Source organism: Pituophis catenifer, unplaced genomic scaffold (genome assembly GCF_029215685.1).
Source record: "Pituophis catenifer annectens isolate HBS135680 unplaced genomic scaffold, rPitCat1.0.hap2 SCAF_2, whole genome shotgun sequence".
Classification (NCBI taxonomy): Eukaryota; Metazoa; Chordata; class Lepidosauria; order Squamata; family Colubridae; genus Pituophis; species Pituophis catenifer.
In genome coordinates, this window is record NW_027256882.1 from 280,419,996 (window position 1) to 280,434,292 (window position 14,297).

Genomic DNA, 14,297 nt, shown 5'->3' on the forward strand with positions numbered 1-14,297 from the left:
ATAGCTGCCAGGGTTGCTTTGTTTTTAATTTGTACCATTTGCCAATATTGTAAAGAAGGAATGGACCTTCATGAAGCACAGACTCGCTAAGATTTTATATTGTCTGGAAATAAGTTAGGCAAAAACTCCAAGATATTTCAGCGAAACTATGACAACGGAGGTTACAAAAATAATTATGCAAATATAATAGGACCAAAAGAAAAAAGATAGATAGATAGATAGATAGATAGATAGGCAACGATCTCCATCCAAATAAGGTAGATTTGTTTGTCAAGATTTTATTTTCAATTATTTAACAACTATGATTTATTTATTTATAAGTTTATATACTTTATGTATAAATTTTATACACTGCTCAATTCCAAAACAGAGGACAGGGGTAGATGATGAGCCCAGTTCAGTTCTGATAGTCAGAAGTTTTGAATTTTATCTTTTTTTTCCTATTTTCATATCTGGTTCTGGCTGGCTGACTTAGCAAAATATACCAATATACAGATCCTACAAATCTGAGATCTGTCCTCCCATATTTTAGAGCACAGAATATTTTAATCTATGACCATACTGCTTCTTTAAGTTGAGGTCATTAAATCTGTCAACAAGAAGTAGTGATATAGTATTATAATCTCAGATTTTGACAATGTCAGTGACTTTTGACCTTTTCTTTTATTATGTGGTCAGCTGTGCTGACCAAAGAAAGCTGAAACTAATCTTTCCAGCACAAAAGCTGCAAATAGTGCTTTTCTATTTCATGAGAAATGTAATTCAAATGCAGAACTCTCCTATATGCATTAAAAAATTTAAAGCATATAAACAGTAGATTAAGAGACACATTGCTGCTTACTAGAATCATACTATTTCTTTATCTTATTTCAAGTAAATTCATTCTAGGTGATATATTTCCTGTGTGCATTAACTAAGGTAGAGCATATGACAACTATTAGAACTACTGGATTATTAACTAGTTAATTCATTTTAGTTACTGATAATGCTGCACTTCATTTTTTCACATTTAAAACAACATTTTTTTTAAAAAAAATGTATTTTATCAGGCTATATAATTGGAGGCTCTAAGTTATATATCCTGCATCAGATACACTTGTCCATATAATTTGAATGCTAGTCTCTTTCTACAGACAAAAGAATTTTCAAGTAATGGAAGTGGAACTGATTTGCTTTTATTTTAGTGATAAAAAAAATGTTGACTGATTTGGTAAAAACTATGACACATTCTCATTGGGAAGTGAATCAATAGTTATTAGCGTTTAAAATATATAAATTTAAAAATAAATAAAATAAAAAATAATAAAATATAGATATATAAATATAGAGAAATGGAATGAAAACATACATTTCAATAGGATTATATTTATCAATGCAATTATATTTGAAATAGTCTTTTGCTACTAATAGCCTGATCCTGAGAGAAACATTAGTAATCTATTAATAGTCCAATCCTGAGGCCAACATTATAAACATCTAACCAACACTGAACATCTTACACTCTTTTTTTAAAACAATAATGCAGTTATCAGTAAAAAGTAAGAATGTCCAGCACAGTGGCCATATTCTAAAAAATAATATACATAGATAAGAAATTACTATAGACTTATTAATTTATAATTTGGTTTCATAAATTTATATCTGGCTTCATCCAAATCAGGCAGTTCTCAAAAAACATATAAAATATAGAAACTGTCAAGTCCAAAGCATAAACTTGCACAGTAATTATATAGCAGTACTGCTTTGAATGAATAGGAACCATCACTCAGCGATCACAAAATGTGGGAAATCATCAAAACACCAAAGGATTTACTGCCCCATGTTTTGTGGCACAAATACTCAGTCTAACTACTAACTAAATCTTATTTCTTTTCAAGTGCCACCAAAATAAGATTTATAGTGATAATGGTTTCAATGTATATGCCTACATGATTTTTGTACTGTAATTTATATAGGCATCTAGTCAACAGAAATACAGTTGCCTTTGAAAATTTGCACAAAAATCTATATATAGCTCAATCAAGTAACAAGGTCCAAGAGAGAGCATATACAATCTCTAGCCTATCGTTTTATTAGTTTTTAAAGAATTCTTGTAGTCATGTAAATTGGGAAGTAAATAACCTTTTATTTCAGTACACCTGCTACTGATAGCTTAAACAAGAGGAAAATCACTTAGTGAAAGAAATGAGACATTTGACATATTCCTTTATAAATGCCATTATGCAGATTCTCTCCCTTTGGATAAAAAGGGAAAAAGTCATTAAGTTGCTCAAGAGTCAGAATCAGAATGGAGCTGGAAGGGACCTTGGAGGTTTTCTAGTCCAGCCCCCTGCTGAAGCAGGAGACCCTATACCATTTCTGTCTTATTCCTTCAGAGTGCATCCCTAACCAAAGTGAAGCTTTAACTGAATAAAACTTGATTTGCTCACAAATACTTTGCCTTTCCCTTTGTTAACTTTTCCATTGTGCAATAAGTACTTATTTTTCTCCACAAAACAGTAGATGGGATCAACCTATTCTGGAAGCTAATCAAGGAGAGAACCAACCTAGAATTAAGGAGAAATTTCCTGACACTGAGAACAATTAATCAGTGGGCTGACTTATGGGTGTTCCAGCACTGGAGGTTTTTAAAAAGAGATTGGACAACCATTTGTCTGAAATGGTTAGATTAGAAGAGCTCCAGGTTCCTTCCAATTCTGTTAAACACCATGTACATTGCTTACAGAACCCCAATTAATTAATTGCAGTAACTATTCTCAAGAAATAATTATTGTTTGAAATGTCATCAACATGGATATTCTCCTTTTGTCCAACATATACTGTAATCCTTGACCTATGCAAAACTGCCTCTAATTAATTTATTCATTAATCTACCTTTCATATTTATATTTATATTTATATACCCTCATCTTCTGAATGTGATTCTGGGCAGCAGACAGTTAAAACTGACCACAAAAAACAAGCACTAAAAATTATACTATAATAAAAATCATAATAAATTATAACATAATAAATTTATTAATATTATTAATAAAACTGGGTAAAAGTATCTTTAATACAGTGCAGCCATCTCACCAGTTCTCCATTTTCCCAGGATGGCTTACACAAAAGCAACTACTATGACTAAGGCTATGACCCTTTGAGGAAATAAAACACTGTAAAAATAAACTGAACATACATCCATAATTAATATTTATTATTTCAATAAATTCAGTAAGTTGTCTTATTGGATGAATATTTATACTTGGTGATTTTAATGTTTCTTATGCTGTAAGCTGTCAGGGGTTGCTCGAAATACGATGGGTGGCAAAGAAATTTAATGAACAAATAAACCAATTTTGCATATTATAAGAATTTTTGGAAATCTACAAGATTGCTCATGCCATATTTGAGCAAAAAGAAAGCAGAGCCTAAGCAATAAAATTAACAGAATACAACTGAAACTTTGCAGTGACAAAGGTTTATAAAATGAAATACACCTAGATATATTAATTCCAGGAATAACTTCACAATGAAATTTCAGATGAAATGTTTATTGTAAAACATTGCTCAAAATGGAGGGATGTTGACTGCAAGTTGTGAAATACCACATCAAGAGCAGAGTGTCAGTGGGATTATACAGACGATGACACTTACCTGCTGAGATGTCCTCGTCAACCAGATCATGTTCTTCTTCTTGAATTTTGGCTTCAGGTCCTGATTGTTCGGGGGTAACATTAATGGTCTGAATAGTTTCTGTCGTCACTCCAGCTGAAACATCAAGACACAAAACACTAAACCCATTTGTAATTTTCTCTGAATTAGAGAAAACATATTTAAACTTTATATTATGCATTTATCACATTAAATAATCTGACGTATTGAGATGAGATTGGATATCCTACAAAAATTAGTGAATTGATATCTCTTTGTCCAGGCTTTTCAGACTTTGACCAGAGTTCAAGATTTCTTGGGCTTCTGAACCTTGTCAAGATCTAATTAATAAACTTAGGAGTAATATAGAGCTAATGGCAAACAAAAATGGTACTTCCTGCATAGGAAGCAATGTTCTCAATCTGGATGGAAAAAGTTGTACCTTAAAACGAGGCTCACGTTTAAGAACAAGAAACTTTGTAATTGACAATTGCTTCATCCCTAGTGAAAATCAGACAAGATATAAAAGTACATTCGCCCTGTTGGTAACTTTGCTTCCCATCTGTTTGTTGTTCCTAACTTTTCCTTCTGTCCATCTGTTCCCTCCCTCTCTGCAGAAAAAGGCATATGGTATGCTTATAAGGGCAGAGATCTTCAATTAGGGCAAGGACATGCAAACTGCCCTGCATACATAGGACACTGTATGGTTAGTACAATAAATGCACTCCAAAATAGCACAACTATGCTTGTTGTTTATATTTTACTCCATTAGTGATTTAGTAGTATCGAAGGGGTGAAGTTCCTTTTTTAAGAGTTTATTTTAAAGAAAAGAGAGGCTGTATAGAGATAATGCATATCTTCTAGATTCAGCACGGAGGCAGACTGTCATATCTCCACTGTGAGAGCTAGAAGTGGCAAGGCCAAAACCAAAGGCATAATGATCCATTTCAATAGAATAGAACAGAATAGAACAGAATAGAACAGAACAGAACAGAACAGAACAGAACAGAACAGAACAGAACAGAATAGAATTCTTTATTGGCCAAGTGTGATTGGACACACAAGGAATTTGTCTTGGTGCATACGCTCTCGGTGTACATAAAATAAAAGATATGTTCATTAAGAATCATAAGGTACAACACTTAATGATAGTCATAGGTTACAAATAAGCAATCAGGAAACAATATCAATATAAATCATAAGGATACAAGCAACAAAATTATAGTCATACAGTCATAAGTGGGAGAAGATGGGTGATGGGAATGATGAGAAGATTAATAGTAGTGCAGACTTAGTAAATAGCTTGACAGTGCTGAGGGAATTATTTGTTTAGCAATAAAAATGCATAGGTGCCAACCACACCTTCCACTTAAAAAAGCATGGTCAAGAGAAAGAGATAAGATTTGAGCTTTCAGACTGCTATAGCCTGACTCTTACAGTGCATATGTGATTTCTGATTTTCTTTGTGTTAATGGCTTTTCTCTCAAATGGTCTTACCAAAAGTTGTATGCTACCCTATAAGACTTCCAGCTTAATTATCCATCTGACAGAAGGCAGACAGTTACATCACTAAACAATGCAACAGCCTAAAATGCTCAAACACAAGGCCAGATAGATTAAAACTAACGTCAAAAACCAATTCACCCAATTTGGGCAGGGGTCTCAGTACTGAGCAATGATGGTTCTCCAATGTTTTAGACCAGGGTCCACCTCAGCCTACCAGGCGCTGACAGAAATTAAACCTGAAATCTTTTGCATTCAAAATGAATGCCCCCCCCCCTCACCACTCTGTCATAAAAAGGTGTGATGGCTCAGTGGCTTAATGACGTTGGAGATGGTGTCTGCTCCAGCGGTTCGAGTCCTAGCACTGCACTGCAGTGTGCACTCCCATCACTCGCATCAGCTTCTGCCCACTTAGCAGTTTGAAAGCATGTTCTATGCGAGTAGATAACTAGGTACCACTTCGGTGGGAAGATGAGTTGGGGCTCCGTGCAAGCTGTCAAATGCCTGCCGGCTCTGAACCTTCCTGGCTGTGGCGCCTGTTTGTGAGATGGCTCCAGAGAGGGAGGAAGCCATGGATGATGCTGCAGGAAGAGACACTTGTCTTTTTCTCTGGTGTGAAATTAATTTACCCTCCTGTGCTGCATCTTGGGAAGCACATGGGCATTTCCTACAACAGAGCTGGTACCTTGGCAGCCAAACTACTACTGTACAATAGCATTGTGGTCTCCTGGCTAGTGTAACAACACCATATGCTAACAACAACAAAACCAACAACAATAGTACTCTCTTATAATTCTTTCCTACGTTGGTCAAAAGATTCTCCCAAAGGAAAGGAATTCTACTATTAGGGAATCCAAGTATTTCACTTTCACCAATGACCTTTACTCATTGGATAAACTCAAAATCCTATTCCAGGCTGAGGAGGAGGAGGAGGAGGAGGAGGAGGAGGAGGAGGAGGAAGCATTCTTGAAAAAGGTATGCAGGAACCAATTAAGATGCCATCATATGGATGAATTTCTCCCAAACCTCCCCAGCACAATTTATTATTATTATAAAACAGATTTATATCCTGCTTTTCCTCTAGGAGCTCAAGGCAATGTGAAGACCATTCCTTCTACCATTTTGCCCTTACAGTAAGTTGGGCAGAGAAATAGTGACTTATCCAGAAGAAACCATTGATCTATACTAATCAAAGCTACCAATTGGATAGCAAAACATGCAATAATGTTACTGAGAGAGCATTATCAACTTCCACAGAAAGCAGTGCTTACACTAGTTTATATTTAACACTGAAAAGCCAAGGCATATTATTTATTATTCATAAAGCAAATCTGTCAGATTTCTTCTGAACCTCCATGAGGGGGAAAAAAATCATAAATAATAAAAAATAAATAAACCCAACCACAGCAATGGAGACAGAAGGGAGGAGGTGAAAGGTAAAAAGAAGAGAGAAATGTGAAAAACAGAAATAAATCAGATGAAGACAGACTGTGAAATACAGGTCCTTTTTTTGAAATAAAGTCAATGAGCAAAAGCATGCATTACCCAGCCTTACCTCCCTAGTCTTCAGTGCTTTTTTAGATACCTAGTTAAGAAAAATTAACTATAAGAAACATTTTGCCCAGTTACAGGATTTTACATGGGACTACTACAAAATATTTACCTATTTGCAGATTAACAACAATGCAGAAGGACTGCCGAAACCATAGTTTTACTATTTAGAAGTAGCAATACTTTTTGTCAATGGTGCGGTCATAATATTTATTCATTTAATTCAATGTAGGCTCCGCCCTACTCCAAACTGACTTGGGCAGCCTGAAATATAAATAAACCACAAAAAAACCCCACACAACACCAGATAAGATGGGATCTGATTGCTCTATTTAAACATAAGCAAAAGCACATCCATCTCAAATCAAAGCTCATCAGTTTAGCAACAAATGAAAATAATACTTTTTTCCATTCAGAAAATAACAGAAACTTATTTTCAGTAATCATCTGAGTAAATGGCTTGAATACTAAAACAGTGCAGATGTTTTAAAACTCTTCTAAACATCTGTAGCTGAATTCTATTTTATCAAAGCAACATAGGTCAACTTCAAGAATCCTTTGAAGTCATCAGGTTGTTGCCAGCAATAGAAAGTATTTAGACAGTGCCTCAATATTTGGTTCTGAGGGATAAACGAAAAATCACAACACTGCATGTAAACAGTGTTCAACAATGTACCTTCAAGTGCCAAAATGTGCAATCAAATGCTGCACATTTGTGACTCTAAACATCCAGAGAAAGGGAGCAGTTCAGATCTGGAGCATCAGGGAGAATGATATTAATTGGACAAGTGTTAATTACATCATTGTCACAAAAGGCTAACCACTCTGTAAGAAAGGAAGCTGCGGGACAGAGAACTTGGCAGTTCTCTAGCTGGAAAAAACTAACATGTCAATGTCAATCAGGGTTTTTTTGAAGCCCTCAAGATAACGGCTATATATTTATTGACTTGGAAAAGCAGAAGAAAAAGGCCTAGAATTTAAACCTTGGAGCACAGGCTTCTACAGACTTGGTTTCCATGTATGGCCGTGGAACATCTGTGCGTATATAGACGTCATGTCTGGTTGCAAGAGAATAATCCATAATCCACACTATGTCTGAGAACCCTCTGCTAAGAAATCTAATTCCTAAATAAAGGGTAAGGGTCTGGAGTGCTGAGATTTAGCAGTACAGCCTGATGTGCAGCCTGAGTAATCTACCAGATTTGCCGTTTCATGCCAGCAATCCATCATCTAAAAAATTTAGACCACAATCCCAGAAAGCAAATCTCTCGATCTGAAATACTCTTTCACTTTCTAGTTCTCTTACATGGACTGGAAGGATTCTTAAGCTTCCTCCCTTCCTCGATTTTCAAAGTTCAGAGCTGCTCATTGTGGTATCATCTGCCCCCACACAGATTATAAGAAAAGGATAATTGTCAGAAGACTTGACAAGCTTTCAAAGTTGCTCTGTCACATCCCTGATGCTTGTGCTTGACAGGAAGCTGATTTTATAAGTTTATGGGTAAAATCTGCAGATATTTTTTAGCTCTTCATAGCAGGGAGCCACTAAGTACCAGAACTCTTTTTTCTTTTTCTACAAATTTCTTCAGACCTTTAGAGATTCCTTCCTTCCTTCCTTCCTTCCTTCCTTCCTTCCTTCCTTCCTTCCTTCCTTCCTTCCTTCCTTCCTTCCTTCCTTCCTGTTGTGGTCCGCCAGTAGCCTGCGGAGCTGCAAGCAGAGTCGGACAGTGAGGAGGCTGGGGAGGACAATGGGCCAATCCTGGAGTCAGGGGAAGGCCTGGAAGAGGGCTCTGCGTCAGAGGCAGAGATGGGGCCAGGGCCATCTGGAAGCGATGCATTGGACTCCGGAGCCTCCAGAGGTGGATAGCAGAGAGACAGAGGAACAGGAGGAGCCTGTTCCTAGTGCACGCATGCGAAGAGCTGCCAGAAGGCAAGAGCAGTAAAGCAAAAAGGACAACTCGGGAGTAAGACCAGGAGATGATTGGCCCCTCCCATAAGGCTTAAATGAGCAGCAACAGCTCTTGGGATCTTTGTAGGAAAGCAACATTGCTACAATTCTCTCTTGTCTTGCTACATTTGTTTTGTGTCCCAGTCTCTTGCTTCTGAACTTTTGCCAAGAAAAGCCTTTGGCATGGTGCCAAAGAAGTCAAGGTTGGTGATAAGGCCGAAGAACTGTTTATGAAGAATTTGTTTTGAACTTAATTTAGACTTAATTTGGACTAAGCTGAGAATGACGTAATTCTCAGCTGTTCTAATAAAATATGTTTGTTTAGGACTGATTGTATCTGGTAATAACTACTTGGGCCTAGGTCACAACACTTCCTTCCTTCCCTTCCCCCCAGATTTTTGACATTCAAAGCTGCTCTTTTTCATATCATCTGCCCCCACATAATTTATAACAAAAGGAGAATTGTCAGAAGCTTGACAAGCTTTTGAAGTTGTTCTGTGACACCCCTGATCCTTGTCCCTGATTTTTACAAGTTTGTAGGTATAATCTGCATTTTTTTAGTTCCTCACAGTAGTGAGCCAATACATATCAGAACGTACACACACAGTCTCTCTCATTCACTCTCTCCCCCTCCCCCTCCCCCCCTCTCTCTGAATGCTAAGAACTATGATATGCTATGTCTTCTGCTAAGAACCTAGGGCCATGATGGTGAACCGGTGGCACGCGGAACGATAACTGTGGGCACGCGAGTGTTGCCCAAGCTCAGCTCCAGCGTGCATGTGTGCAACGGCCAGCTGATTTTTGGGCCTTCTGGGCCCACTGGAAGTCAGGAAACGGGGCGTTTCCGGCCTCTGGAAAGTCTCTAGGGGGATGTGGAAAGCCGTTTTCGGTCTCCCCAGGTTTCAAGAAAACCTCTGGAGCCTGGGGAGGGTGAAAAATGGGCCTACCTGGCCCACAGTGGCAAAAGTGGGGGGAGCGGGGAGGCACATTGAATTATGGGTGTGGGCACACATGTTCACGACACACACACCCCGCTCCCCATGCTTTTGGCATGTGACAGCAAAAAGGTTAGCAATCACTGACCTAGGGCCTATTTCTGTGGGAGAGCCGGAAAGTTGTTTCTCCATTCCAATGGAATAGAATTCTCAATAAGCAGAGGACAAATAGATTGAGACATAGGTAACTAACTTTCTCTAGCAGAGATGAACATAACTTTTATTTATTTATTAAATTCGTTTGCTACCCATCACGCAGCAAGGCGACTCTGAATAGCTTGCAAAACCATAACATCCATACACCCCATATATATTTTAAAGCCATCCATGTTTCTTAAATGTAAATGTACTCAGGAACTTTGCAAGAGATGAACATCTTCTGTAGGACTCAGCAAGTAACAGAGTTTAAAAACATCTGGGTGAAGGCTGGCCATGCCTGATACAGAAACAGAGAGCTTAGTTTCAATTATTACTTTTTTATCATTTACATTTCTGCATTATTAAATCTAAATCTCTGAAACTGAAGCCTTGTCACATGCATTTTATCCAGCTGAATGTTCATGTACAGATGCAAAAATTCACCTAAAAAGCACTTAAGGATTTTAAAGACAGGAAGTTGAAATCCCCTGACTTTTACGGAGAGGCAAATGCAAAGGTGAACAATCGTTAACTGAAAACCAATGTGCATACCGTACTTAAAAGTCATCATTTCTGCACGTCTACCGGTAACTGTGCACAGGACTGGAGCTTCCATTCAAGTACAAAGGGGCAGAAGCATAATTGGAATAAACAGATAATAATTTAAATCTTCCAGATGTTGTTGAAGAAAAACAAATTGGGATCGATGAATTCATCAAGAGGTGTGTGTGTGTGTGTGTGTGTGTGTGTGTGCGTGTATTTGTACGTGATGGTGGAAGCAATTGGCACACATATCTGAATAAATAAGAATGTGCTAATATTGAAAGATGCAAGACTTTCCGTGGTTTATTTTCAGACAGAAGGTTTGTATTTATTGGAAACAGATTTCTGCAGTGACTGACCAGTGCTGCCCCACACTCCATGACAGACAGACTGCCTGCTTCACATTAATTCACTTCACACTATTTCTATCGATCCACAGTCAGTTCCCCAGTCTCTCTGCACACATTGCCTGTCTGGCTGCCTACATCCACATCAGCACATATACACAAAGGCCACAGAAAGATAACCTTTTGCTTTCCATTAAAGACACAGTAGCCATTTTTTTTTTCTATCTGCAGCAACATCAGACATATAAATATACCGGAGTTTCTATTACCTGCTGGACAAATCGAGTACTCAAAGATTTCAAATACATTCCAATGTTGCTGTCTTTAAAAAAAAACAAAAACAAAAAAAACAAAAAAACCCAGCATTTTTCACATTTTAAGAAAAGATGTTTCTTTGGCCAAAAAAAAGAGAGCGAGAAGTATCAGTGAATATTGTGCAGCTTGGATGGAAGGGAAAAAGTGGAACAATAGATGCACAGGAAAGAAATTGTCATGATATATAGTATTGCAGTCTGAAGCATTAACCTGAACAGAGATGAATCTGGATTGTCTGTTTCAGTAAGAGATTTTTCTAAGATTCAGGTGAATTTAAATGCATAGCCAAATCCAAAGCATGCTTTTAGCTGAAATATAATCATGTAGTAATTGTAAGAATTGGACATACAAAAAAACATATAAATGCACTGCTTGAATGTAAACACTGACATTAGAAGATCTTTTGGTAATGCTAGTGGCATTTCTTCCCAAAGAAATAAGCAGAAAAATCATAACAATCTAACAACTATAATCAAGTACTGATATGCATATATTCACCAACCAAAAGGTTGATGACACTAATGCTGGGTTTTAGGGGTCCCAATAAATAGATTTGATATTCAAATTCGGTTTAGAACACATTGTTTGTACCCGCATATCCACAGATTGGTCAATTAACCCTGTCTTTCTGAGCTTCCACACTAATCCATTACAGGTAGTCCTTGACTTACAACCAATGGTGGGATTCAGCCAGTTCGCACCACTTCGAGAGAACCGGTTGTTAACTTTCTGAGCAGTTTGGTGAACTGGTTGTTGGAAGAAATCATTAGGGCAGAGAACCAATTGTTGAATTATTTGAATCCCACCACTGCTTACAACCATTCGTTTAATTTAATTTTATTTTATTTTTTATTTTAATTTGATTTATATGCCGCCCTTCTCCGGAGACTCAGGGTGGCTTACAATGCGCTAAGCAATAGCCTTCATCCTTTTGTATATTTATACAAAGTCAGCTTATTGCCCCCACAAACTGGGTTCTCAATTTACCTACCTTAGAAAGGATGGAAGGCTGAGTCAACCTTGAGCCTGGCGAGATTCGAACCTGCAGTAATTGCAGGCAGCTGGTCTTAATAACAGGGTGCTTTAGACCACTGTACTACCAAGGCTCCATTTAATTACCATTTGAAGCTACAATGGTGCTGGAAAAAGTGACTAATCACTGTTTTTCACACTTATGACTGCTGCAGCAACTCCAGGTTCACATGATCAAAATCCGGACGCTGGCTCATATTTGTGACGGTTGCAGTGTCCCAACCAATCTTATGACAAGCCAAGTCAATGGGGAAGCAGATTCACTTAACAACCATGTTACTAATTTATCAAATGCAGCGATTCACTTAACAACCGTGGCAAGAAAGGTTATAAAATGGCATGAAACTTGCTTAACAACTGTTTTTCTTAGGATCAATTGTGGCCGTAAGTCAAGAACTACTTATATTATGGCTAACTTTGCATAACTTGCTAGGCCAAGCTTCCCAATCCTGGATGTTCTAGGGAAGTATGAAAGCAGGAATTCTCAGCGATACCCTTTCTATGTGGGAAATTTGAAGAGCTAAAGTGTTTGTTATCTACAGGATATGTAAGGTGGGAAAGGCTAGGGTGAGTTAAAATCTGTCTGGCCTGTTTGTGGACTGTTGCATTCCTAATTCCAGGTGCTATGAAACTAGGGCATATTTTAAAATACTGTTCCCAATCCTTGATGAAGGTAAATCTAATAAATCAATACTTGACTTAGAATTAAGGTTCACTGAAATATTTCGGCCAAATGACCCAATCAGTCAGAGTCTTTGCTAGGTTAACTGCCAAATGAGAGAAAATCCCCGTGCTTCTGAGGCTGTCAACAATTTGTTTATTGTCAGTTCATTTGTGAACTGAACAGCAGTAAAAAGCACCATAAAAATAAATATATCATAGATTAAGCATGCAATTTTAAGGATGCAAATACTAGCTCTATCAATGTATACTATAGAGCAGGGTTGTCAAACTGGATTTTTTTGAGGGCCGGGTCAGCCTTGTAGTTCTCCTCTGTGGGCCGGCCGAGGGGGGATGAAAGGGGGGGGGGGGAGATGGGACAGACACCTCCTGCAGCACTTTGCAGACCAAAACAAGGCGCGAGGGATATGCAAGACCTCCCGTGCCCTGTTTTGGCCAGCAAAGTGCTGCAGGAAGCCATCCAGGCTGAAAATGAGACACAGGGGGCCTTGTGTGCACCCCCGACACTCCATTTTGGTCAGCAGAGTGCTGCAGGAGGCCATCCAGGCTGAAACGGGGTGCGGGGGGGGGCTCAAATGGCCCTCCCACGCCCCGTCATGGCTTCCAGAAGCAATGCTATTTCCAGGCCGGCCCTGCAGGCCAGATTTAAGCACCCCACGGGCCCGATGTGGCCTGTGGGCCTTGATTTGGACACCCCTGCCATAGAGGATGCTGTCACAAATGTGACTGCAGTGTTAAGGCCAGAAAGGATAATGAAAAGGACAAAGCCTAGCATCAGAAAGCTGAGGAAGCCTTTATACTGTGTTTCCCTGAAAATAAGCCTTCCCCAAAAATAAGCCCTCCCTGAAAATATTTAAACACATGCGCAGTTGGTCCCCGCCATTTCCTCTGGTTAGGGTTAGGGAGACAGAACTGGAAATCAGGTAAGATGGCAAGAGGAGCCCCATCTTGCTCCACGCACCCCAAAATAATAAGACCTCCCTGAAAATAAGGCCAAGTGCTTATTTCGGGGTTCAAAAAAATATAATATTATAAAAATATAATATATTTCGGGGAAACACAGTATTAAAACTTTACAGTATGCATAACCCGATCTGAAATCCAGATTGCCAATTTTTCTTTTGTAAAAAGATGAACAACTATCAAAAACCACAACAGAAACAAAGAGCTTTCATCTCTCGGACAAAACAAGATTATGCTATATGGAAATCTTGAAGGTGGGGAGTTTAAACAAAAATCAATCATCAAGACACTAAAAGCTACATAGAACTTCACTGAAGAAAGCTATAAAATTACTAGGTATTTGAACTGTTTATTCTGGAGTGCACTTTCATTTTAGTACATGATGTAGCATGGAGATGTATACATTCAGACGTAGCAATGAGTTTGATGAGGACTGTTCCCATAATTACAACATCCACAATACTGGTATTTAATAGTTTTGATTACAAATTAATATCTTGCATTTAATAACCCAAAGGTGCTTTTTCAAGAGGCAACTGGACTTTCTGGTTTTTCTTTGAAGATGTTTCACTTCTCATCCAAGAAGCTTCATCAGCTCTGACTGGATGGTCAGAGGATGGTTACTGGAATGGAAGGATTTATACCTGA

The 14,297-nt window shown here is 38.2% G+C and overlaps 1 protein-coding gene across 2 annotated transcripts in view; it reads right to left on the bottom strand.

Annotated features, from left to right (window-relative positions):
* The window catches only part of WDR7 (WD repeat domain 7), a 224,561-nt gene that overhangs the window by 144,986 nt on the left and 65,278 nt on the right, over positions 1-14,297 (bottom strand). For both annotated transcript variants that reach the window (XM_070935976.1, XM_070935975.1), the window contains one exon: positions 3,637-3,750. In XM_070935976.1, the coding sequence (XP_070792077.1) occupies positions 3,637-3,750 (114 nt within the window). The remainder of the gene's footprint in view (positions 1-3,636; positions 3,751-14,297) is intronic.